Source organism: Rhagoletis zephyria, unplaced genomic scaffold, assembly GCF_001687245.7.
Source record: "Rhagoletis zephyria isolate East Lansing unplaced genomic scaffold, Rhagoletis_zephyria_1.1 Rzeph_scaffold_00001, whole genome shotgun sequence".
Taxonomy (NCBI): domain Eukaryota; kingdom Metazoa; phylum Arthropoda; class Insecta; order Diptera; family Tephritidae; genus Rhagoletis; species Rhagoletis zephyria.
In genome coordinates, this window is record NW_016157085.1 from 150,847 (window position 1) to 177,218 (window position 26,372).

The 26,372-nt window shown below is 36.8% G+C and overlaps 2 protein-coding genes across 4 annotated transcripts; both read right to left on the reverse strand.

Moving 5' to 3' along the window:
• On the reverse strand, nucleotides 1–25,098 carry wde (Fibronectin-III type domain-containing protein windei). 2 transcript variants are annotated; one of them, XM_017610316.1, is made up of 5 exons: nucleotides 24,872–25,098; nucleotides 8,755–8,945; nucleotides 5,354–8,672; nucleotides 998–1,395; nucleotides 1–921 (listed from the first exon to the last, which is right to left on the reverse strand). In XM_017610316.1, exons 2-5 carry the CDS (start codon nucleotides 8,894–8,896, stop codon nucleotides 443–445), a joined length of 4,338 nt encoding a protein of 1,445 aa, XP_017465805.1. In that variant the 5' UTR covers nucleotides 8,897–8,945; nucleotides 24,872–25,098; the 3' UTR covers nucleotides 1–442. The 2 variants fall into 2 exon arrangements, with proteins under 2 accessions (XP_017465805.1, XP_017465092.1); XM_017609603.1 differs by lacking the exon at nucleotides 24,872–25,098 and adding an exon at nucleotides 10,966–11,064.
• LOC108359274 (uncharacterized) lies at nucleotides 1,431–3,671 on the reverse strand. Of its 2 annotated transcripts, none has more exons than XM_017611428.1 (2): nucleotides 2,241–3,671; nucleotides 1,431–1,994 (listed from the first exon to the last, which is right to left on the reverse strand). In XM_017611428.1, exons 1-2 carry the CDS (start codon nucleotides 3,141–3,143, stop codon nucleotides 1,641–1,643), a joined length of 1,257 nt encoding a protein of 418 aa, XP_017466917.1. In that variant the 5' UTR covers nucleotides 3,144–3,671; the 3' UTR covers nucleotides 1,431–1,640. The 2 variants fall into 2 exon arrangements, with proteins under 2 accessions (XP_017466917.1, XP_017467616.1); XM_017612127.1 differs by having other exon boundaries at nucleotides 1,431–1,954; nucleotides 2,201–3,671.
• Nucleotides 25,099–26,372: the final 1,274 nt, after the last annotated feature.

Sequence of the window (26,372 nt, forward strand, 5' to 3'; positions counted from 1 at the left end):
ATTATTTTAATTGAGACCTAATTTATAAGAATTACAAGTAATTCACTATTTCTAGAGTATCCATGTATGGTGTTACAAACTCACCAAATAGATCATAATGTGGTGAAACATAAAAAAATAAAAATATCGAATGTAATAAAATTTTATGTATGACTGCTTGTGGTTGTAATGTTGTAGTGTTTCTTGTAATATATATCATTTTCCATTTTGTGTAACTAAACTTAAATTAACTACAATTATTTTTTTTATATTACATAAAAGTTAATTCTGTTTTCATAAACAATAAATATGAGGTTGTGAACCCTTTAATAAAAACACTTAACTAATACGAAAATTAAAATATAGATATAAATGAAAATTCATGCGCAAATTATCAACTGCCTATTTCAGCGCCAAGCATTACAAGCTCCCGCCCATAAAATGCAACTTTTCAGCCATGCATTTAAGTCCACGTTTTCGGCATACTAAATGGTCCCAACCGCTTATGCTCGTCAACAGCACGCACTGCAAAGTAATAACGTTGACCTTCTTGGAACTGTGTCAACGTAACCGCCATCGGTAGTAACATTGCTTTCACATCGCCAACATGCCTCCACGAATCAACTGCTGGCGGACCGGATGTCTCTTGGTAAGCATAAATTTGATAAGTCACACATTCCGCAAACCGTTCCATAGAATCCTCCATAGTCCAAGAAATGACAATGCCATTCTCAAGATTACTAATACGTATGGTAGGTCTGGGAGGTGGCAGTTTCCAGCCGGGATTGAAGGGTTGTGGCGGCGTATTCGGCAGCGGCGCAGGATGGCTGTACTTGCGTACCGGCGGCGTTGGCATATTCGCAGGACTGATGTGTACGCGCGTAATGCTGGTGCCGGGCGGTGTGGATATATTTGACATGAGTGCACTGTTGGTTTTTGTTGCTGTTGTAAGTTAAGAAAAAAAAATGTTATTATTTTAATTTAATGTCAGGCGCAACTCCAAGTATTGCAAACTTACCCGTCATAGGACTCTGTTGTCGTATACCACCTACTGGCATTCGCACAGCTGTCTGCTGGTTCATGGGCATGCGTGTTAGCGGTGGCACACTACGATTTGAGTTCATTATCTGTGAGTTGATGCCAATGTTGGTGTTGATACTCCGCTGGCGTATTGATGGTGTTGCAGTAGCAGTACTAGCCACCTCATCTTCGTCTGTAAGATCAATTACTGCTTTCTCCTTCGGTTTAGCCGAAGCTATTGTTACAGTGCCCACTGCTGGTGAGGCTTGATTCAACTGGTTCATGTAGTGATCCACGGATGCATTAGGCGATGTGCCTGTTGTTTCGCCGGGCCGTCGGAACTGTGTCGGTTGTTGGACTAAGACAGTGCTAACAGACTTAGGCTGAAGTTTCCGCCTGTTTACAGAAAAAAGAAACAAGTTATTTTTTTGTGGCCTATATATTCAAAAAAAAAAAACACACATATAAAAACAAACAATTAGCGCTTTTGACAAATGCTAGACCGAACTTCTCCTTCACTTTGTGCTCTGCGCCTTGACAAAATCACAAAATAGAGTAGTGGCGACAAGTAAAATACTTAGTGTGCCTATGCCATACTACGGAATGGAAAATTTTGGCGATTCATTTCTCGCTAATAAGAATTACCCTTGCGTTATAGCGGCGTAAAGTTGCTGGCCTATTATTCTCTTCCTCTCTCTCCATTCGCGGTTACGTTGTACGCTTGATATGGCAACTGGCTTGATAATACACACGCCTGCACGCGCTGCCTCAGTTAACCTGTTCAGGTTTTCTTTTTTGGTTGAGTTATTCGAATCAGCATCATTCTGCATTGGCAGATTTTCTGTCAAATCGGAGACAGTTTCATTCTTCACTGGAAGTTCTTTTATCAAATAGGAGCAAGATTCGTTATGTTGTTGGTGCTGTTCTAACTGAAATTGCTGTTCAATTGAAAGATCTTCTGTCAAATCGGAGACAGTTTTACTCTGCACTGGAAGGTCTTCTGTCCGGTAGGAGTGAGTTTCAAGTTGCACGTTTGATTTGGCCACTGGCTTGATAATACACTCGCCTGCACGCTTTCTTTCCCTATAAGCCGCTATAAGCCTCTTCAGTCTTTCTCTGAATGGTCTTGATCGCTCCGTAGATGTTTTCGCATTACTTGTGGTTATTGTATTCGAATCAGCACCATTCTGCATTGGAAGATCTTCTGTCAAATCGGAGACAGTTTCATTCCGCACTGGAGGATCTTCTTTCAGGTAGGAGTGAGTTTCAGGTTGCACGTTTGATTTGGCAACTGCACGCTTTCTTTCCCTATAAACCGCTATAAGCCTCTTCAGCCTTTCTCTGATTAGTCTTGATCGCTCCATAGAAGTTTTCGCATTACTTGAGGTTAATGTATTCGAACCAGCATCATTCTGCATTGGAAGATATTCTGTCAAATCGGAGACAGTTTCATTCCGCACTGGATGATCTTTTATCAAAGAGGAGTAAGAATCATCAGGTTGGAGCTGTTCTGACTGGTATTTCTGGTCAATTGAGAGATCTTCTGTCAATTCGGAGAGAGTTTCACTCTGCACTGGAAGATCTTCTTTCAGGTAGGAGTGAGTTTCAGGTTGCACGTTTGATTTGGCAACTGGCTTTATAATGCACCCGCCTGCACGCTTTCTTTCCCTATAAACCGCTATAAGCCTTTTCAGCCTTTCTCTGAATAGTCTTGATCGCTCCGTAGATGTTTTCGCATTACTTGTGGTTATTGTATTCGAATCAGCATCATTCTGCATTGGAAGATCTTCTGTCAATTCGGAGACAATTTCATTCTGCACTGGAAGATCTTTTGTCAGGTAGGAGTAAATTTCTAGTCGCTGGTGCATTATTTTCTTCCTCTCTCTCCATTCGTGGTTACGTTGTACGCTTGATTTTGCCCCTGGCTTGATAATACACACGCCTGCGCGATTTCTTTCCCTACCATTTCTGCTCCGCTCTGCCTTAGTTAGGCTATTCAGCCTTTCTCTCCATAGTCTTGATCGCTCCGTAGAAGTTTTCGCATTACTTGAGGTTGATGTATTCGAATCAGCATCATTGTGCATTGAAAAATCTGCTGTCAATTCGGAGGCAGTTTCATTAACCACTGCCAGATCTTTCATCATAGAGGAGGAGGATGCATTGTGTTGTTCTGACTGGTATTTCTGGTCAATTGGAAGATCTTCTGTTAAATCGGAGACAGTTTCATTCTCTACTGGAAGATCCTCTGTCAGGTAGGAGTCAGTTGCATTATGCTTTGAAAGATCATTCTGTTGTTGCTGCTGTTCAAACTGCAATCGCTGGTCAATAGCTAGCGCTTTTGCCCAATAATCTCTGGCTTGCGCTGCTGGATTGTTTGCCCTCCACAACCTAAATTAATTATTTTATTGAAAAACAAAAAATCATTTTTAAATGTAAATAATTACAAGAGAGAACAAAAGAAAGATTAGATCCTCTCTATAACCTTTACTTTTATACTTTTACTTTTTACTCTTGAAATTGCTTATAGCAGTTGTTGCGTCTAAAGAAATTCTTAAACGGCAGTAGTACCTTGAAAAATCGCCAGAACGACCCAGATTCATATCTGGCCAAGGACTGTCATTCCAGCATCATTCACCAAAAACTCTTTGGCGAATTTATGTGCTGTTGCAACAACAACACCTCTCTTTCTTTTTCTCTTGAAATTGGAAACGTATTAAATATTAAACTACTTCAAAACATAAAAAAAATGAAACATAAAAAAGTTTTTTCTAATAGGGGTCGCCCCTCGGCAGGTCATGAAAAACAGCTTCTAATAAAAATACAATCGCCGTTCGGAGTCGGCGTAAAACTGTAGCTCCCTCCTCTTCATGTGACAACATCAAGGCGCATGCCACAAATCGGAGAAGAAGCTGGCCAAACACTAATATATTGTGTAAGTGCCAAACTAGTATTTTACCGAATAACTTTGGATCGATCATGGGAGAGTGAAGAAATTAAAGCTAATCCTAAAGTTTCATTTGAGCAATGAGTCGGTTGCCTTTTTTCAACAACAAATTACAAATAAAATCGAATCCTACAGGTGATGAATAATGATTCGGTTTCTGGATCTTTAAGATATGCTTAAGAGCGACAAAAAACTGACCACGTTCAGACATAATCAACTCTCAAACTTGAAGCAGAATTATACATAGTTTCTGAAGTGTTATACTAATCTTTCTATTGTTCTCTCTTGTAATAACTTATATTTATAAATGATTCTCGTTTTTTTTTTTCAATAAAATAACTTAATTAGGTTAAGAAATGCAAACATTACGATGGATCAGAGAGATGACAGGGAGAGAAAACGAGGCCTTAACCGGCAATTCCAATCAGACTTCGACCCAAGAATGATAGAATACAAGACTGCGCCAATCGAGCTGAGAGCAACCGGGCGTGATGTCATCAAATACCAGAATTAGAGAGCAAAGACGAACTCAACAAGAAAAAGGGGAAGAATCGAACAAAAAAAAAGGTAATGTTGCCAAGTTTTGAATTTGAAAAGCACTAAAACCCAAGAAAAATGGCATTTTTTTTTTTATCAACAAATTTGTATTGGTGTATTTAATGGACTCTATGTACATAAAAAATTGTATTGTAGGGAAGACGATGCAAATTAATATGTTTTTGTTCGAAGGTCGATATCTCCTGGCATGATAGAAGGTGCTGCCACATATTCACTTACGATTGCTATAAAGCTTGCTTCCATTTTTTTAAGATTTACAAATTTGGTGTCTTCAAACTAAAACCAAAAGCACCAAAAACGCACCAGGAAACAAACTCAAAAAATGTTCGCGTTTTGAATACGCTCTAAATTTAGTGCGAAAAGCACCAAGTTGGCAACAGTAAATGTAGACCAAAGTATTGTGTGACGTCAGGTGGATGCTGTCAAATCGACGAAGAGAGGGTCAGCGGTCCGCGAATGGCGCCACCTTCATTTTCTGCATCGTGGCTTCGACCTACTAGAAGGTATTGCATTGCAAAAATTATGTTAGCCCATTAGGACAAAGAAAACGCCACTTGCCGAAGCTATATCAAAACTGCGGCAGTACTACAAAAGAAAGGGGAAAAACTAACGCCGATACATAGCAACGGTAATTCTTATTCATTATGAAATTCAAGCCAATACTCCCGGAACCACTTTCATGCCCATATCCCAGCTTTCATAATTAAAAAAAAAAAATTAAAAAAAAAAAAAATTAAAAAAAAAAAACGATTGGGAAAAACCCTGAGTTTTCTTCTAAGATATCTCCATCAATGTCATCTCTACCAGTAAAGGAACTTAAATACTATGAATACTACCAAAGTTGGTACTTACATGCTAGCATTTTGCGCTTGCTGACGTGCATATTGCTGTTGCAATTGCTGCGCACGCTGTTGTTCCGTAGGAAGGAAGCGTCCTGGTCGTTGTTGTGCCGACGCTACACCTTTGTTCAATACCCGTGGCATACCGAGTTGTTGTTGTTGTTGTTGTTGATGTGGCGCTGCTGCAGTAGAAGTCTGAGAACCCTGCGTTAAGGACGTCTGCAGAATGCCCGTGCTGCCACCAATGCGATAGGTGGAAACACCTGTTGTTGTAGGCATGTTGTTATCTGTGTTCACTGGCCGCTGCGGCGTCACCTTTTGGACACAACCACGTCGTGCATTCATAGCGGCAGCTACTGCTGCTGAAGCTAACGCCGAGTTACCAGTACGCGTTTCCGGCGTACTATTTGGTTGTCGTGGCGGTGAAGACGGCGGTGGCATTTGGCTGCGCTGTGGTGATGTGGTTACTGGAAGATGACTACCCGATAGATTGCTAACTGAAGAAGCATCCGAACCGCGTTTACTAGGGACATACACTTGTAAGCCGACAGCACGCGTTATTTTAACGGGCATTATGAATTGTGAGTTCTTTGTTTCGATGTCCTTCAACACGCGATTGTGTACCATTTCCAAGTCACGAAATTGTTTGGAGATTTCGGCGATTTTCGCTCGATGCGCTGTTATTTGTTTTTCTTGCTTGTCGATGAGATCGCGCATTTCGGCGAACTCACTTTTGTGTATAATGGCTTCGACCACTTTCTGTAGCACCAGTTCTTCCAAGTCTGGTTTCGTAAGGTTATCGAAATTCTTACGAAAACGTTTCAGGAAATCCAAACTCAATGAAGGTGAATCGGAAGTATTGAATTTCGGCGCAGGATATAGAGGTATTGGAATGTCGGTACCGATAGCACGCAACTGTGGCAACCCCTTGCTCACTTCGAATTTCTCATCCAACTGTTTCAATTTCGAGTCGCTTATGTCAGCCACAGCCTTTTCAGCCACAACTACTACACAACTTTCAGTCACTTTTACATCCTCGGATTTTTGTAACGCCTCGGTGGTTGCTGGTTCTTCCATTTTTGACTTTTTGTTAACCACTTCCACCAAAGCATCATCTTTGGACACATCAGCACTGTTCTCTTCTAGAGACTCGTGTGAACGCTTTACTGCAATAGTTGCTTGCACGCCCAATCCTTTTTCGGTATTGTCAGCATCATTGCTATCCTCGCCGATTTTTACTACTTCAAATACTTCTTGCTCATTTTTTGCTGAGTCGCCAGATTTGTGGCTGCTCCGTGATTCTTCGGTTTGTTCAGCTTTCATACTTTCGTCAGCCTCAACGCTCAGTCGGATCCGTTTAGCGGGGGGTACAGATTCTTTTTCTTCACCAGCAGCGCAACTATCGTCTTCAACCAACTCAATGGCACTACTGCTCTCTGCATCATCGCCATCATCATCGTTGTCTGCCTCATCGGCCGCATCAGCATCCTCTTCGCCGGGGCTGCCCGTATCTGGTTTTTCTATAGTTTGTGTCTCTTGTAACAAATTGCTGCTGCTACTGCAGTTGCTGTTCGTCTCGTCAACAGCATCTGATGACTTTGATTTGGTTTCATCATCCTTTAGTAGAGCAGCGGATTTATCGGTTTCAAATTTGTCGCAAGCGTTATCGGAATTATCCGATTGTAATTCTGACTTTGTCTTATCGGCTTCGGAAGCATTACTTTTTAATTCAGTTGTTGTTGTTTCGCTGGCTTCTCTGGATTCTTTTGATTTCATTTCATCTGTTGTACCTTCAGTCAATCCTTCGATTTTAGCATCTTCTCTTTCTGCTGTTTTTTCAGCATTAGTCTTGTTTTTTGTTTCCGCCTCCGCCTCCTCGTCCTCATCATCTAGCAGCAGCACGACATCGTCGTCTTCATCGACTTCCATGTGTTTTGCAACCGTTTCCGCTGTCGACTGTTTTGCATTACTTTCATCTTTCGATTTTGGTTTCTCATCAACTTTCTCTCCTGCTTCAACAACGTTTTCATCCTTTTTCTCAGTCTCCGGTTTGCCGACAAAAAAGACTATATCGTCGTCGGAATCATCTGCATCCGCAGTCTTGCTTTTAGCATCCGTGACACCCTCGAAAGACTTTTCTTGAATGGATTCCTCGCTAGCCTTTTCCACAAGTGAGTCCGCCACTTTCTCACTCGCATTTTCCGCTGGCGCCACCTTCTCTTCATCATCTGTAGGCAGGACAGAAACATCATTTTGTTGAGCTTTTGGAGTTTCATCATTTGCAGGTTCGTCTGCCTTTTCTGTCTCTTTTTCGTTTACAATCATCTCAGCACTCTCTTTATCTTCAGCAATGTCTCCTGATTCTTTTTTTGTGGTTTCAATCTTATCGTCACTTATTTCCAAAATCTCTTCTTGTGTTTCTTCAACTTCATTCGCATCTTTCTCCGCGCTGTCAATTTCAGTTTCTTTTGCAGATATTTCTGTAGTATTTTCAATCTTTTCACCCACAGTTTCAATAGATTCTTCTTTTTGCTCAGTAGTTTCATTAATATTCTCAGTTATAGGTGATGCACCCTTCTCGCCCTCAACATCATTCACATTACTTTCACTCACTTCACACTTTTCCTTTCCTTCTACAGCTTTAGCATCAATTTCATCTTCATCCACAGCACTTTTAGCATCTGAGTCTTTTTCGATTCCATCAACGCTATCCTCATCAATAACCGCATTTTCATTCTCTTTATTATTTTCTACATCATTTTCCAACTTTTCGGCAATTTCGGCCTCCTCCTGACCATCTTCTTCATCAGCAACTTGATCATCTTCTTCATCAGCAACTTGATCCTCTTCTTCATCAGCAACTTGATCCCCTTCTTCATCAGCAACTTGATCCTCTTCTTCATCAGCAACTTTATCCTCTTTTTCATCAGCAACTTCATTATCTTCTTCACAAATATCCTCTTCTGCTTCCTTGGTATTATCAGCATTTACTGCATTACTGCTCACCACCCCATCTTTGTCGGCTGATGTCTCAATGCAATCCTCAAGATCATTTATTTTCGAGATCAACTTATCAAGATCATCGCCTGGATTGTGTAAACTAGCTGCTGTTGGGCCATCATCTGATTTTCCCTCAATAACAGCTGCAGCTTTTGGCACCACTTCAGCTAGCAATTTGTCAACTACATCATCATCATCTTCGCCTAACAGTGCGTCTTCCAATTCCGGATTAACAGTATCATTTAAGTCGATCAATTCATCCAGATCCAAACCATCGCCTGCGTCTGTGAAACCATTGGAGGCGTCGCTAAGTAGGCCATTCTGAGGCAGTTCTAAAATAGGAATAAAATCGTTTTTGAAAAATGTCTACATCGAGTTGCGTTAATTAGCATTGAACTGAAGTGTGATATTTACCATTTACGCTTAATATATCACTTTTCAGTTTAGATGCCTCCAATTCTGATATAACATCCATGTCATCATTGGGCTTGCCATTGCTGGTGCCAGCTGTTAAGGCATTTAAGTCGGTTGGCGTACTCTGTTTAACTTCCATCATTTTTAAGCTCGTGGGAAGATGTATTCAATGTGAGTTCTGCATTAAAGTACTGAAAAAAAAAGAGAGTAAAGTCAATTAGTAAAAAGTGTGCGAAGCTGCAACTTTAATTTAGAAAATATGAATTTATGTAGAGACTTAAGGGTAGCGAAGGACTTTATTAATTAGTTTTGATGATAAAAAAAAAATATCTACTTGGTACTGCCACAAATTCTGTTATTCAACTTGATTGCCTTTTTCTGAAATTCAGGCACTTTAGCAGTTTGGTCAATGATAAATTGTTTGCGAGTTCTTAAATGTGGAATTGCCGAAGGCTTATCTTCTGCAGAAATAAAAACTGAAACATGTTGGATGATCTCTCGGAACCCCTGGCTTAGTATTTTATGCTTTTTGAGATGTTCTAGCATAGACTTTATAATTATGTTTATTAGAAACTTCTTACATATTTTTCATCTCTCAAAATAATTGCTTGCATGCCAATGAAAACAATCTGTTACATCTTTTCAATCAAGAAGTATAACCGAGTAGAGAACAGATACTAAATATAGCCAGCATTTTGCGATTTATAGCATTCTCGAGTGTTCTTAACCACGCTAAAATAGCGAACCTTTTCTGACTTCTCCGAAAGATTTAAAAAACTTAGTAAACAACAAAACGCTATGCTATTAGACGACCCTTAGCGTACAAACAGAAAAAAAAGAAAGATGTACTTAAATTACCAGGTGACTTATTTTCTATATATGTACATATGTATGTAAGTACGACAAGGGTGGTTTTCTGATTGCTCCTGTGTCTCGCTTTATAACCGTAGGCATGCATCTTCCGTAGGGTACCTTTTTCTTTTCGCGCTAAGATTGAAAATGCTGGCTGGAAAAGCATATGTAATACATACACACATGCATACATATGGTGTGCATAGATATACCCAAGTTGGACCAGCAGCCTGCTCCCACAACAGTCGGGTGTACGAAAACTAAACGAACCAGATTTACTTCCCGCCATTGACTGTCACTTCAGCAATATTCTACAAAACCGTTTTAGGGAATTTTTTTATGGCGTTACAACAAAACCATCTAGTTGGACCAAATCGTTTTACGAGTAAATGAGTTTGTGCATAGTGACAAAGCTCAATAACTTTGCTATTGTGAATGAGTACTGGAAATTCTTTGGGGAAGTTTAGCGAAGTGGTTAATCAATCAATCAATCAATAAAAAATTCTTGTTAAAGTACTTTACATTTCACAGCATCAATTTGACTAATGGTTGACTGTAGTTAAAAACAGCTGTTTTTTATTAGTAAACTGGAAAATGGCACTAAATGTCCCTGTTTTCAGAAATGCATCAAGCCGAAGCATGAATCTCTTTTATTTTTAAACTATAATTGATGGAAATGTCCAATATCCGCAACCACGGTAGTTGCGCAAACAAGGCATTTGCTTCAATTATAGTTTGGAATTAAAAGAGACTGATGCTTCAGCTTCATGCATTTCTGAACACAGCATTTTTCGAAAAAGCACAATTTTCGCTGTCTCTTATAAATTCCATCATATACTTAGGTAATTTTATGACAGCTGCGAAATGTAAGAAATTTTAGTCAAGTTATAAGTGATTTTGCAACTCTGTAATGAACAATTTTAGTAGTTAATGGATTTTATTGGACAAAAGATACAAAACTACAAACACAAAAAATAAAACTGACTTGATAAAGTGCGAAATAGAGGGAAATCATTGAGTAAAACGACACGAGGTACTTAAGGAATACATTGATAATAGAACACAAAAGCGAAATAAGAAAACAAAACAGCATAAAACTAAAGTACATAAGTCGCAAAAGATGTTTTCAGAAAAAAAAACGAGGTACGTTAAACGTCAACAAGCAGCGCAGGAAGAAGTGCTAAAGAGATGAATAGAAGGGAAATGCAAAATCGACAAAGAGCGCAAGCAGAGCAGCTGAAGAGAGAGAGAGAGAGAACATTGAGACAAGAGATTATTGTTAAAAAAAAATATTAAAAACAAAAACATCCAAAATTATAAATTAACCAAAAAATTTTCAAAAATAAATTTTCAACTTACATTTACTTCTAGGGGGCGGCAAAACCGCAGCTGGTAATGATGTGATTAACGATAAGCAAACATACACACACACATACACGTGCAAGCGGCAATAACAAACGCACTNTTGCCATTTTAGTAGTAATAACTTTAGTTAAATAATTATATTGAGCAGAATAAATGTATTTGTATACACTATTTTTCAAAGATTTAATTATTGTATGTATACAAAAATTAGAAACTGCAGTAACTGTTAAAAATAACCAAAATGGGAAAGATCTTAACAACTTCACAGGCAAGAAAAAAATAACCAAAATTGGTTAAAAGTTACCAAAACGGCAACACTGGCACTCCTCCCAGGCGCAACTCGCATAGACCGCAAAAATGACACAAAACACAACCGGCCGATTTCACGCGATGCAAAGAACTGAATATGTAGTGAGCGCAAAATTCGGTACGAACTACGCTGTCTGTGCTTGAACATGGATAGCTAGCTCGTATGCGTTCTCGTATGCCGATGCGCTACTAGGTAAAGTTTTTTTTTTTTTTTTGTTTTTCACGGATCGAAAAAGTGAATGGGTCGGGAAGTGGACTACGAGCACGGATGTGTGCTGAGCTGAGTACTGGCTGCTATAGAAAGATTTCCACTGAGTACTGAAGACTTTTGATCGATTAGATATAGGGTAAGGTAAGAAGGCAAAACTTGGATTGGAGAATATCAGGTACACAAACTTAAATAAATCGGGTTTTTTATGTAAAAGCAATGCTATTGTAAAAAGGTAATACTTTATATAAATGTAGGAAACGTTTATTGCAAGTATAGTATGTGGAACGTAAGTGGATGCTATGTATTATACACAGCAGGCGTGTGGTTTGACGACTTTTTTGTAAGTACATATGTGTGTATATGCGCAAGTTAGTATGTATCTATGTATGTAAATATGTACATATAAGTTATACTATATCTTTTAGGTGTAGGAGGTGTATTTATTTAAAATTAGTTACAAAAAAAATTTTAAATTTAAAATTGTATAGCAACACTAAAACAAACAGCGCTATTAAAATGAAACGAGGTACCGACGACCGCCTCACAAAAATTGATACCCAATAATTACCGGTATTAGGATCCACATTACAAAATCAATTGAAATTTAAATATTTAAACTCAGTAAAGAATTAATGGCTGAAAATTAAAAGAAATTGCATAACTTCTTTGTATTTATTCACCTACCTAAATGCAAAAGCTTTTTTGCACAAAAGCGCCGCAAAATATTCAGCTTTATTTAAGTTGTGCAAAGCTTTTTGCTTTGGTCACAGATGACAATTAATAAACAATTTAAAACTTAATAAAAGAAATACATAGTTTACTAAAAGGTCAATGCGAGGACAATAAATAAAAAAAAAAATTAATAACAAACGAATTAAAATTTGTATATAACCTAAAAAGAATAGGCAATGTTTCAAGCATTTTGGAGGAAAGGCATTAAGGCCTCAGCTGATTTATCGCACATTGACAGCTCAAATCGAATCTAAAAACTGAAGAATCAGCAAAACTCAAAACAAAAACAAAACACTCAAAATCACCCAGCCCTGCAAACTACATACATATGTATGTTTGTATGTATGTATGATACGTTTAACCGCGCCAGCTAGTGGCGCCTCCTGAAACACCAACAATAGGCAAATTTCGCAAAGCTGCCGCACGCAGGCAGAGGCGGTGTTGCACAAGTGCATGGGTACGCAACATATGATGCATCCATACGTAGTACATACAAACATACAGACACCATCCACACGCGTTGCAGTGTGGATGCTAAAGTAATGTGAAAATAAAGATGACTTTAAAGACTAGATATCTGGACTCTACGCTGAGCTGGCGACACCTAAGAATACATACGATTATTTAGGGTCAATGTATCGATAAGCAATTAAAGGAACTTGGATTAGAAGAAGCGATATATCCGAAAAGTTTGCTGAGAAAAACTGATACGATTTTGTAGTAAACGACTAATCAAACTAGGTATTACGAATTACGAAGACGATATACATATGTATTAGAAATTTAAAAGCAATGCCACTGACTATGGAAAAGTTTATGCGTTCACGGTTGGAACAGCGTAACAAAATTTAATCAGAGAAATCGTAGGCACTTACAAAAACACAAACACACAGACATTGCGTTACAGCTATCGACAATATGGAAACGAATGAAAGCGAACGATGCACGCTTTGAGTTGTAAAAGCGAGAGGTATGTAGCTATACTGCTGGCAGCTATGTGAGTCTTAATGGGGACAAACTTTGGGTTAGATACACTTTTTTACAAAGAAACACTTTAGACAAAAACTTCAAAAAAGCTATATTTTGAAAAACAGGATAAAGCATACCTGCAAGTATTCCGAAGCACAGAAAAGAGAAGTAATCATTTTAGTGTTGGAAAAGAATAAAAATAAGTATGTATGTAAGCACGCCTATCAAAACTTTTCAGACTCGATAAATGTTTAGAAACATTTTCTCATGTTTATGTAAAGATTTAGGTAAATATTAATTTAAAAAAAAAAAATTTAAAAGCTTTAGAAAAATATGGCATATAAAAATTTCGCAGACCAAAGCCACAAAGTAGTAAAACATGCAAGCCAACTAAACGAACGCCCAGAGAGAGCAAACCAAAATAAGACAACTAAAACCGAAGTTGTTCGTTTGAATAAAAAAAAAAGCTACGTACATACATATAAGTACTCGTATAAGTAAAAACTAGGTGGTTCGTCGATGTGGCTGGCTAGTGGACCCAAGTTAGAAGGGGGAATATTGCATGGACGAGCTGAGCTGGTTGGAAGCGAGTGTGTATTCGGCGGTTTTTTTGTAAAATCGATAGAAATGATTTAGTAGAAGCTAATAAAAGTTTTTGTTAATTTAAATTTAAATAAAATTTATGCAACACGAAACTAATATGTGTTTAAATAAATTTTTTTTTTATCAACAGGCAATTTTGTGGGTTTTAATTTCGATATAGAATTCTTAACTCATATAGTCGTTTATATGCAAAACCGCGAATAAGGATAATGCAAAACCGCGTATGTGAGGTTGCATATGAGTACACTCATATTTCAAAATGGTTCTCCTTTTTATAAAGCAATCGCATTTCTGGCTAGTATACTTCAGGACGAATGGATAAGGATTGAGCCAAGAGCTTGTGTGAGCAAATCCAATTTTTGGCAAAAAATGTTAGTTACACGGTTTTGCAGAACGGCGATACGCGGTTTTGTACTTTAAACGACGACATGTATTTTGAAATAAGTAAGAGGAATTAAAAATGCTTCGTTTTCAAAGGTATTAAGGTACGTTTTACATTTCTTCCCTTTCATATTCAACGAAAGGCAAATTCACCAAGTCCAAAAGAGGCACAGTAAACGCTACAAACAAAGTCAAATTAATATGAAATCTTTTGACTAATATCGACCCCTTCTGATACATATTGAGTTTTCCTTTGATTTAAACACGCAAAACATTGTACATATAATCTGGTACAGAAGCAGCACTTCTTTTGCTCTTCCTCAAAATAAAAAGTATTTTAGAGTTACAGATGTATGCTAATACAAACTAAGTACATTGAGCGGCAGAAAAACAATCATTTAAATTTATAAATATTTGATTTTATTTTTTATTTTATTTTAATTTTATTTTCATTTACTTTGTTTTAATTTTATTTTCATTTATTTTGTTTTAATTTATTTTATTTTAATTTATTTTATTTTAATTTACTTTATTCTAATTTATTTTGTTTTAAATTTATTTTGTTTTAATTTAATTGTTTTTTATTTTGTTTTAGTTTAATTTATTTTATTTTAATTTATTTCTGTTTAATGTGATTTTATTATTTTGTTTTATTTCTTTACCTTATTTTATTTTTTCTATTTTTTTTAACTATATTTTATTTTATTTTTATAATTTACTTTATTTAAATTAACTTTATTTATTTATTATTTTAATTCTATCTCGTTTTAATTTATTTTGCTTAAATAAATAAATAAATAAATAAATAAATAAATAAATAAATAAATTTATTTTGCTTAAATTTAAACTTGCAGCAAAAATATCAAACGAGAACCCGAAAGAATCCCCACATGTATGTACATACTTACAGTGGCGGTCAATAAAATAGTACTCATGTTTGAATTTAGACCAGAGTAGCCTTACAACATAATTGGCAAAAGTATAAATGTTATCTAAACCACATAGCTAGGAAGATATGGCCTTTAACCAGAACTAACCCCGTTCAGGTTTCGATGATGTATGAAGTCGGTTACAAATTATTGTAACACAATTTTGTTAAAAAATTTTACTATTTAAAATTTTGCAGTCTCACCAGATAATAGGAAAATAGGACCTGAGAAATGGGAGGAACGTACTAAGGGAGCTAAACTGGCGTGGTTCAGCAGTACTGCGCCAGGCAAAGAGTCTACTGGGAGGGTACAACAATCAGAGATTTCAACACCTAATTAACCTCCCAAAGGTAATAACATGTATCCTTACAGGACACTGCCGACTAAGGGTTAGTTTTTTAGTTAATTGGCTGACATTAGGTTGGCTAATCTTAGTTCAAACCAGCTGGCTCGAGCGTTTAACCGTGCAATGAAAAACTGGCCCTAAGAAAGCATGTGTAAAAGCTGGGAATATGGTCGAATGACCTATGTCGGGTGTGCGACTCGATCAGAGAGCATAAAATATTCCACAAAATATTTAAAATTCTGCTAAAAGCCTCCTGTTCCGATTTAATCAGCTTCTTAAGGTCTTTTTCCGTTGGTTTGTTTTTATTATGAGAGCATAAAATATTCCACAAAACATTTAATACCCTTCTGCCTGTTCGGGAACGCCCCCGATCCAGATTACAAAATTAAAACTATTCGAAATCCAGTATGTTTTCGGGTTCCTTTGGTTGCTGTGAAAACTGAACACCAACACCTTCGTTTCGCTCTTCGAACCCTGGTACTATTCAATGACGTCCTTCACAGATGTATGGCGTTTTCTTTTCTACAAAAAAGTTTGCCTTTTTGTTGCATTCTTCTTAATGTTTGAGTGAAAGGTGAATAATCGTCTGGAAAACAAATGCAGAAGTACTCCACCTAACCGTAAACGTTTTTTAGCTGATCGCCTGCCTGTTTCAACCCTTATGAGATACTCGTATGTATGTAATATGTCTCTCAGGACAATTTCCGCTAAGATAAACCGGTCTTTCTGCCAATGCTCTTGAATGAAATTAATGACTTTGAGAAGTTCGTTTCAATCAGTTTGCCATTTTCGCGTTATTTGTTAAGATTGATCCTAGCTAGCTTTTGTGAGACTTCACGTAAAAATATATTTGCAATAGTCTTAATTTTTTGAAGCTACAGAGAAAGAGAAGAGTGTATTCAAGGAAATACCACCGTCGTTTTATATATTCAAAGATGTTTTGCCTGTTGCGAAAATTCCAGTGTAGATGCTCGTTTATGAACGATTAACCAGAAGCAACTGCTGAACAGTTTTTCATGTTCGATGATTTTTTATATCGATCCCATTTTTTTCGTTTATTCTTTAAGAAGGTACAAGTTCAGAATCTTTATGAATATGACGGAAACTTTCCTAGATAAACTCAATATCGTGTGATTTATCTCTTTGATATGCATAAATTTTCTTTGTCATTATAATCGGACTAAGACACCAGACCAAGAAAGGGAAATCGGGCAATGAACACACCTCCAAACGATGGTCGGCATACGGGAAACGCGGACGTCTCTGAAGCTCTTTCTTTGTCTTAGGTGATTGTTGAACCACGACTGCGGTATTCTGGTGGCGAGAGGACATGGAATTTGTCGCATTATCTCGGTTAATATAGTGTTGTCCGTAAATAGTGTCCACTGAAATTTATTTAATGTGTAATGAATGAATCTCATCCGTTAATTCGTAGAAATGCCTTCAGACAGCTCGTGGCCAAACTCGTGCCGGTTCGAGTGCTCCCGAAAGAAGCAACAATCAAAGGGAAATTGTTTTCTGATCATATTGAGTACGAGTAGCTGCTATTCGCGGAACATCAGAAGATATCCCGTAGCAGTTCGGAGTGAAGGATTTTGGAGGATATCAGTGTCACATAATTAAGAACCGGCCGGTTAGTTTTTTGTATGTTATCGTAAACGTTTTGTCTTTGGCGATCGTTGCGAATGCCTTTGATTGTACTGCGAAGGAAATCAATTTATCGGAGACAATCCGCTGGATTTTCGAGTCATTAGGCATCGAAATTGATGAACCATGGAACCGCGAAGAAAACGTAAGCATTGTTTTTTTGTTAATTATTATTTTCTGCTTGCAGAAATTCTTCTAAATCATCTCTCCTTCGATGATCATTTAGCCATCAAAAAGAAAATTTTGAAAAAAATTTGTTTACGTTTTTACGATTTAGTCGGTTTGCAAAGGTATCGACATTATGTGCTTACAAGCAAGCTCTTCATCATCGTCGTTTATTCATCTTCCCCATCTGACTCCTCCAATCTTAGGAAGCGAACGGTCTCGATAGGTTGAGTCCACAGCGCTTCCAGTGTCAAATGGGTGGGATATGTAGGACATGCGAAAAGGGTTACGGTGTTGTACGGACCGGTTCCGCATGCTGGGCAGATCTCCGGGTCTAATCTGGTTCTGAATGAGTGTAGGCACCAGCCAGATCTGAGTTGCGCCAGTGTGGTTCTAGTTTCGAGCGGGAGTTGAAATTCGCTCATAGCGATGGGAGGCGGCCGGCCATCGGGGACTATGTTTTCGTGGTGTCCTCGTGTTGCGGAGAAACCTGCTTCGCGATGAAGGTTGTTGATGAAATCAAGGTCTGCTTCTAGATGACTAAGGTATCTTCTTATGTGTCCTGGTGGTGCATCTCTCTGCGTCAGACTGTAATTTGGGTGAGTTGTTATGTGGCAGCCTAGCAGGAACTGTTTCTGACTGATGAACTGATCGACCTGGATACTCCGGCAAAGGACCATCATCACTCCAGCATACATCCGCCGAATCGAAGTTCAAACCTTCTTTCTCGGTTTTAGCATTTCCAGGTGAATAGAAGCTTCTCTCTCGAACGGACAATCGTCCGGCCAATATGACCAGTAGTTTTTCAGAGTTGGTTCTCAACTGGCACATTTTGATCTATTTTATTGTCCGAAATTTTTTTTTCACAGTATTGAAATCCATCGTTTTGGAAGCATTGAATCCAGCCTTTCCTTATTGATTTTTTTTTCTTGTAATAGCATAAAAATTTCCCAAAGATTGTAGGGAATATTAGTGGAATGTTAGTCCTTGGCCAGATATAGTCACAACTGGATTACTCCGGTGGCTGTAATAAGTTAAAATTTGGCTGCTCTTTCTGCGAGTTTTTCACTTTCGTATATTTTACAGAAAGTTTGTATTTTACGCGATGAGGTATACAACATTCTTCCCGCTACTGTAACTGCATATGTACATTTGTATTTGTGCATGTATGCATCTGCAGAATGCAGAGTATGAATCTGCAGATTCAGAGAAGCAAAATACTGCTGGTTTCACCCGCAGCTTAAGCGAAAAATTATATTTTCCCTTCAGTCGGTTTTCATATTAAATTCAAAAACAAAATAAAATCATTTTTCACCTAAACTGCTTTCGTGAAACTGGGTGTATGCATTAATTTGATAAAGTAGTGTTTTTTCAATGTTTCAGGTTTTAAGAACTTGGCGGCTTACTATTTAGTAAAAAAAAAATATATGCCCGAATATACATACCTATATATCGTCACCTGAAATGCAAAAGGACGTAACAAACATCGTCGCTGCAATACAAAAAGTCGTAACTAAAAAAAATTAAAATTCAGTTTTTGATTGATATGATAAATTTCATCGAATTACAACTGCCACATAAATTTATGAAAAAAATCAAAAAAAAATTAGTCAGGACTTTTTCCATTTCACTTACGTCTTTTTGCATTTCAGGTGACGATATAGCTCATTTACTTCAATAGTGTCGGTAACTCAACCAAAAACAAACTCGAGAAAAACGGCTTTAAAGTTTGGAATCTACATACATACGTCTCCTTAATTTACAATGGCCGTAACCAACACTTTTTTGAAACTGCGTTTTTCGCAGATTTTGGTAGTATGTATTAAAATACTCCTTCAATAAAAATGATTAAATGTTAGTACCAAAAACAACGGAGTTACATGCGACTTTTTAAAACCCCCCTACCTGTATTTGATACTCCTTTTATAATATTTTTTGCTTCTCCTGTAAAATAAAAAACTTGTTGGTTATGGTCTTTGTCAATTAAGGTAGCGTATGTAGGTATGTCCATATACTAAAATAGTAAAAACGAATACATATTTTGTTGTAGTGAGCTACTGGTAATGCGATACATTTATGAAATTTTTACACAGCATGGAAGAAGAGGTAGCAGTGATTTCTTTGTTCTTAGCTCAATATTTGTACTTTTTGGTATTTTCGGATTATATAAATGGAAAATCCTCTCAGGAACCCAAATTTTCGCAGACGCATTTAAAAATATTAGCAATTAAACAACAAATCTCGAAGGAAAACTGGATTTAGTCTTACGTAACCAAACAAATCTCCAGTGCTGGTGGACGGACTGGTATAATGAGAACTATGAAAAAAGCTTACAATCATACATACACACATATATCCCTATATACCGACATACACAAAAGTATGTAGATACACATCATAAAATGTATCTCTTGCGAAGCTAACAAAAAATTTTGCTCTCTATATGGACGCATACAGTACAACGGACGTCAAACCAAGTCGTATTAAATACTATCGTGTGCATATGTACACATAAAATTGAGTCTGTATTGGCGTGCCAAATGGGCTAGTATTGGGATCCACATAATTTCGGAAAATTAAAGCCCAACTAAAGTATGTACTATCGAATTCAAAAATCATCTAATTTCAAAATATGTACGTAAATAACTTAAAAATATAAATAAGCGAACAGGAAATATTTTTCATACAATCTACAACCACGTAGTGTACATTCCGTACCAATTCTACGGGCAAAACCTAAAACCAGTTCGACGGAGCAAGCAAGTAAAGAGCAGCAAACACCACAGTTTTTGGTGGACTTGGGGGAACAGCGCGGACGAAACGGCGCACTGCTAACGCACAAACTAAGTACAGCAACAAGCTAATGAATGAATGAGCCGTCGCCGCCGCCGCCACTGGAGCGCTGTTAAACAATTTTGTTTATGTTTGTTTCAAGCATGCGGCCGATATCTTCTAGTGGAGCAGTTTAGTATTTCCATGCCACTATTTTTTTTTTTTTTTTTTAAGTAAAACATTTAACATAAGACAATTAAAAAATCAGTGTGTATCGGCCATGAATAAGAGATACTTTGAAATACATATTGGATCTACCAAGAATACTTTTTTTTGACCGATAACTGACTGACAAACGCCCAGCAGGCAGGCACATTTTCTTTGGGTTTGTGTGTGCGTGCATGCGGGCATATGAGCGGGCGCTAGTGCTCATGAGAGCGTAGAAAGAGCGTGGCGCGAAATTGTGTGCTCAAGCATGCAAAGAGGGCAAAAAAATGCATAAGCGCTAGTATACATATCTAGAAGATATGGCGAAAATAAATTTATATTAAAGTTTTTTTTTTTATAAATTGGCGAAAAAGGAAGAAAGTTTTTTAAAAATATGAGCAGCAAAATCAAAATTCAAAAGCAGCTTTCGAAAAGTTAAGGACAACAACAAATGCGATATTTTATGTTCAAAGAAAAAAATTTTTTTTTTTTTAATATTTGCAAATAAAGGTAATCGGGGAGATTATAGGTTTGCGAAAAATGTTGCCACTTTGATTTGTTAAAAGATATCTATGTATACCTATATATGTACGTATGTATATATGTATGTGTGTATATTCAACGTGGCAGAGTTGCCAAGATGTGTATGTATACTGAAATAGTTGTATGTATACTCAAAAACAACAACAAAAAATACTCTATAACTAAAACCCTAACAGCAAAGAAAGCCTACTTCCTTATCCATATATTTTCTTTCTTACATAAATTTAACAATTTTCTGGTTTTTTGTTGTTTATTTTAGTTTTGAACATCTTTTGCATAATTGTATCTTTAGCGGAACCGCGAAGAAATTGCATACGCATATATGTACAGTCTACAAAGCTACAAACAATAAAAGTAGCAGCCATGTAAGAGAGCGCGGGAGAGCAACAATCCAAGGCCAGAGCGTAATTAAGAGAAGATGAGCAGGTACGTGACATCATTATACTTAGTCATACATATATTTTTATAAGAATCGAAATATATAACTTTTAACAAATTACTTAAACGACTATAGAATTATGTCCCAACAAAAGCTTCAAAGTTCAACTTCGAAATTATTTCAAGTGTAGAAAGTTGAATGCCAGGTGTTTGTTATTGCACCGCATAGACGCTAGCTTTAGCTGGTGTGTTTAGCTAAGAAAAATGTGCAAACTTTGTGTAGATAGGTACAAGAAGCATGCGGGGACAAAAAGAGGGTTGAGCCACAACAAAGTGCCTATCCAATGGAAATAGGTCTATATGTCCATATTTTAAAATCTAGGCTAGAAATGGTTAAGATTTCAAGCCCAGCGTGCATTAAGTGTTAACAATAAAGGAAAGCAGGTATGTACGCCAATCAAAAAGGCAATAAAGTAGCACAGAATTCGCTTGATATAATAAAAATAAGCGAAGTTCGCTGGACTTGCTGTGCGTAAGTCATTTTTTGGGTTAAGGCAGTGAAGAAATTGTATTGAAATTAAATATTTTTCGAGTACAAATTTCAAATTTTTTTTCGTAGGAAAATTAGGGATGGGCAAAAAATTAAGCTTATTTTTTTTTTTAATGGCATAACTTTTTTTTTGTGAACTTTCGTCAGCGTAAATTTCCAATCAAGAAAAATCAACAGCCAACCAAACAGTGAATTATTCGGACATTTCGTCTTTAGAAATCAATCGAGATATAAACCCAATCAAAAGTAGACAAAGTCCACAAAGCAGCAGTCATCACGAGGGAAACTTGATTGCATTGAATATACGAGTAACACACAACCACAGCCATATAGAATCCGGCAAGCGCTGGTACATACTCGTACAAAAGCAGAAAGAGGAGCACCAGCTCAAAACACGAGCTAAACAAGTAATACCTACAGATGAGTGCGAATGCAATAGAACGATCATCTTTGGTTACACATTCATTTGAAGAATAAATATATTTCCGAAGGCATTTTAAAGAAACGATATTTTCGAAATATCAACTCTTTAATAAAAATGTTAGATGTAAAAACTCGTAAGAATTACCAGAAAAGCATAGCAAAGGAAAAACAACGAAGCTGCAGCAATAAAATTGCTATACAACAGTCGCTTTGGTTCAACGGCGGCGGCAACGGCGACTTGTTCCCCCATTTGGCGAAAAAGTGGAAAAGACGAATGCCAACACAGCAAGCATACATACGAATAATAAAATGTATGAATGACGGAAAAGTAAAAATATTAAAAAAAAAAATTTCGAATGACTGAAAATTATATTAAAAACTGAGGGATTTTTGGTTCAATGTTTAGCTATTTTACAATGCTTTTTTCAGTTGGTCCCCTAAAAGAATAATGCATAATGCAACTTATTTACCTAGTCAAACAAACAAAAATGATATTAAAGGTGTTACCAAACTACGGCAAAAGGGGAAATTTTTAGTTATTAATAAAAATAAAAAAAATCATAAATAAAATGCGCTCAATATTGGCACAGCATTCATCATTCATCGCGTCTCACACCTCTACCCCGCCGCGACACACCTTTGCGCTCTATGCACACATGCTGTGTGCACTGTGCATAAAAGTAACAAACCAACGGTGTAGGTCGTGTCTACAGTCAGAATGCGTAATTTCGAAATATATTATTTTTAGTCAGCAGGTTCCAAAATCCAAAAGTTCAAGTATTTAGGCAATAGGCCAAGCCCTAACCATAATTTCCCTGTTTTCTCCAGTAGTATACATACACAAAATGAATTTTATAACGAACAAACGTATGCCCGTTCCGATACCCCCGCTTCATTTCTGGTGATAATATACCAAGTTGAGGCATATGTACATAGGTACATACATATATGTATAAGCGAAGCGTACGATGGCATTGCACGAACAACGACGGCGGCCATATTGGTTTGGGTCGAAAATTTATTAAAATGCTTGTAACGTTTAGCAATTCGCTATCAAGCATGCAATGGCTTTTGAGTTTTATTTAATTTGATGTTAATAGCCTAATTTAGGTTATATGTACACAAGTTCTAGTATATAGAAAAAGGGAGATATTTTCCCCGTAGGTGCATGCATGAAACTTTTATGTGACTCTCTCGAGACATTTAATTCAGTATATATTCGTAACAGTATTTCTTGCGGTTCTTTCCAAATCGGTTCAGATATTGAAATCGAATTTCCATTATCTCTACGTCATCGGTTTGGTTTCTCTTTTTTTTATAGGCTACGTCGCTCTTCAGTAGCCGCATGTAATGGGTTTGTTCGTTTGTGTGTATGTACACATGCATATATATTTTTTCGCCGATGTTTAAGCGTGTGCTGTGTAGAGCTTGTTCACATTTTTCTCTCTGCTTCTTTTTTTCTCTGTGTCTATGTTATCGATTGTAGGAATTTTGAGGTTAGGTTTTTCAGAAAAATTACGCATTTCAACAAATTTCTCAATCGCAATAGGTGCTTTTTTTTTTTAAATATATGGACTTGATTTGTTTCGAATGTCAAGATATCAATATAATATTTGGTTTCAATATTTTCCCATAAAACACTTTACGCAAATAGCCCCCCGAGGATGTAATAACTGGGTGTGCATTATATAGACATTCAACAATGAAATCGGTTGTAACATGATAAGGCAGTCAAATCGGCAAAGTAGTTTATTTGCAAATTTTACCAGACAAAATATATCATCTCGGCACAGCCACCATGCTCAGCAGGGTTGCCATGTGTTCCAAGTACTCAATTATGCCATCTCAACAAAAGTTAATTCATACGATGTTTACATAAAGCGATTACGTTGAATCAAATGTTGCCTGCCGCCCAACTTTATTGAAGCGATTAGTTGAAAGGCCGTTTAGATAAGGCGTCTGCTGTTTTCCACTAGAATGTTGCCCATAAAATCACCTAATAACCGAGCAACCTAATAAAAAGGTAACCTAAAAACATTTTCGTTAAAAAATTTCTAATATAAATGTAGTGCGTATCTAGCGAGATTCAACGGCATGCATAACAAAATTTCCAATTTTCGAGCTGCATGAAGTTTCAAAATCACATTTCCGTTACAAAATAAATACGAATGCAAGAAACCGAGTTTCGGACAATAGAGAAAAAGAAATTTGATGGCGTGTGCAATCGGTTGGATTGTGATTAATTTTGGCAAAATTATTAATGCACTCGCAATTTACTACCTTAAACTACTACAATGATTATACAATTATTATAACACAAATGTAACAAAAGTTAGGTATATCTTTTATATAATTTTCTAAGTAACAATCGTACGGCTTGTAACTTCAAAATTTAAATTATATTCGCAAATATATCTACTTTGGTCATATATAAATATCTAATAATACTCACCAACATATAAACTTGGTATTAAAATATGCATAGGTACTTAATCTATTTGCTTATGCAAAAATATGCAGATTGACAATCCCGCAGTTGGAACAATATATTGCCAGCTAATGGCAACTCTTTTGTATATGTAAAATAATAACGCAAAAATTGGCAAGACGTTTTAAACGCGGGAAGTTATAAACTTTCATACATTTTCCCGGCAGTCAAGACGGAAAATAGTATAAAACAGAGATACCGCAGTAATTAGAATAACTACAACTTATTCAAATGGTGCAAAACTTACTTTTCAGATCAAAGATGTGTATCCAGCGTTCCAAATATGCATTACAATCACGGTAGTTCGCTCTAGAACACAAATCAACGTCAAATCACAGCAAGATTCGTTAAGTTACAGTTATATTTAATTGCAAAAGGTTTATTGTTTTTCAGTCACCAAAAATATTTTTTTTTTACTCAATTAAATTTTTTCAACTGACAGACTGCAATCCGCTTCGAACTACCACGACCATTGACAAGACAACAATAATTTTCGCTTTGTTTAATAGGCACACCGTTAGTGACATCTGTCAAGTGAGTGAACACATGAACGACGAGCCGGACAGGGTTGTATGGCCAGGCGTATATAACAAGGTTTGCATACCATGGTTTTTGAAACTATTTCGATATGACTTTAGCTTTATTTCTTTTATTTTTTAGCAGATAATTATCAGGAAGAGGAATTGGGAAAATTGAGAGAATTAGGCTCACAGATAGCGAAATAAATAAATAGTAAGAAACGCAAAATTCGCACGAACTAGCAAGTAAACAGCTGATCTGTGTATTTGACAATTGCAAATATTAAGCGCATTCATTTTGACCGCTGCTATTTTCCGCTAGTAAAAAAAGAAGAGCGTAAGAACGAAAGAAAGCTTAGCAGCTAGTTTTTTAGGTTGAGAAATGCTTCTAGTATAAACTAGTGGTAATTATCCGTAAAGAAACATAGCTTTTATCACAAAGGTCATTTTGGGGCTATGCAGTTGTGTTTAGGAATGTTCGATATCGTATCGATTATTCTGAATATCGATATTTCATGACACGATAATCAATTTTTTGAATCGATATTCTAAGGTCGCTATATCGAAGACATCGATACTTTACCCGCAATATCGATATTTAAGTTGAAATTTATTTTTTATCTACAAAAAAGTGTATGGAAAAATACTAAAGTAGGTTTAACCAGCAGCTTGTGTGATTTATTTAGCTCTTAAGTTTGAGCCGCTTGAGTCGACCAGCATGCCGTTTTAATCCTCAGTAAATATACAAGATCGAAATAACACAATTAGGTGAGTTAACAGGCAGGTCTAATATTCTATTGAATTGGGAGTAGGATTTTCAACATCGATTTTTCCGATATCGATATTGTTCAGCCCGATATATCGCCATAGCGATTTTACATGCAATCAAGGTGAATTAATATAAGGTGATAGCAGGAGAACAAAAACAAAAATTTACATGTATTTTGTTTTTGCTTTGGCGGCATAAACTGTCAAAAAGTGTGTGTGTGTGTGTGTGTGTGTGTGGAAATTCAAACAAAATGTTTAAATTTGACATTAGAAGCAGTGAGGCGAAACACATACACAAAATCAGCTGATCTAGTAACACCACCTTATATAAATTCGCCTTGCATGCAATGAATTAAATCGATTCATGATATCGATACTTTCTTAAATATCGAACATCCCTAGTGGTGTTCATGGTCAGCTTTGCAGCTGTGTTTATGGTCAGAGCTTTTATTTTAGCTGTGT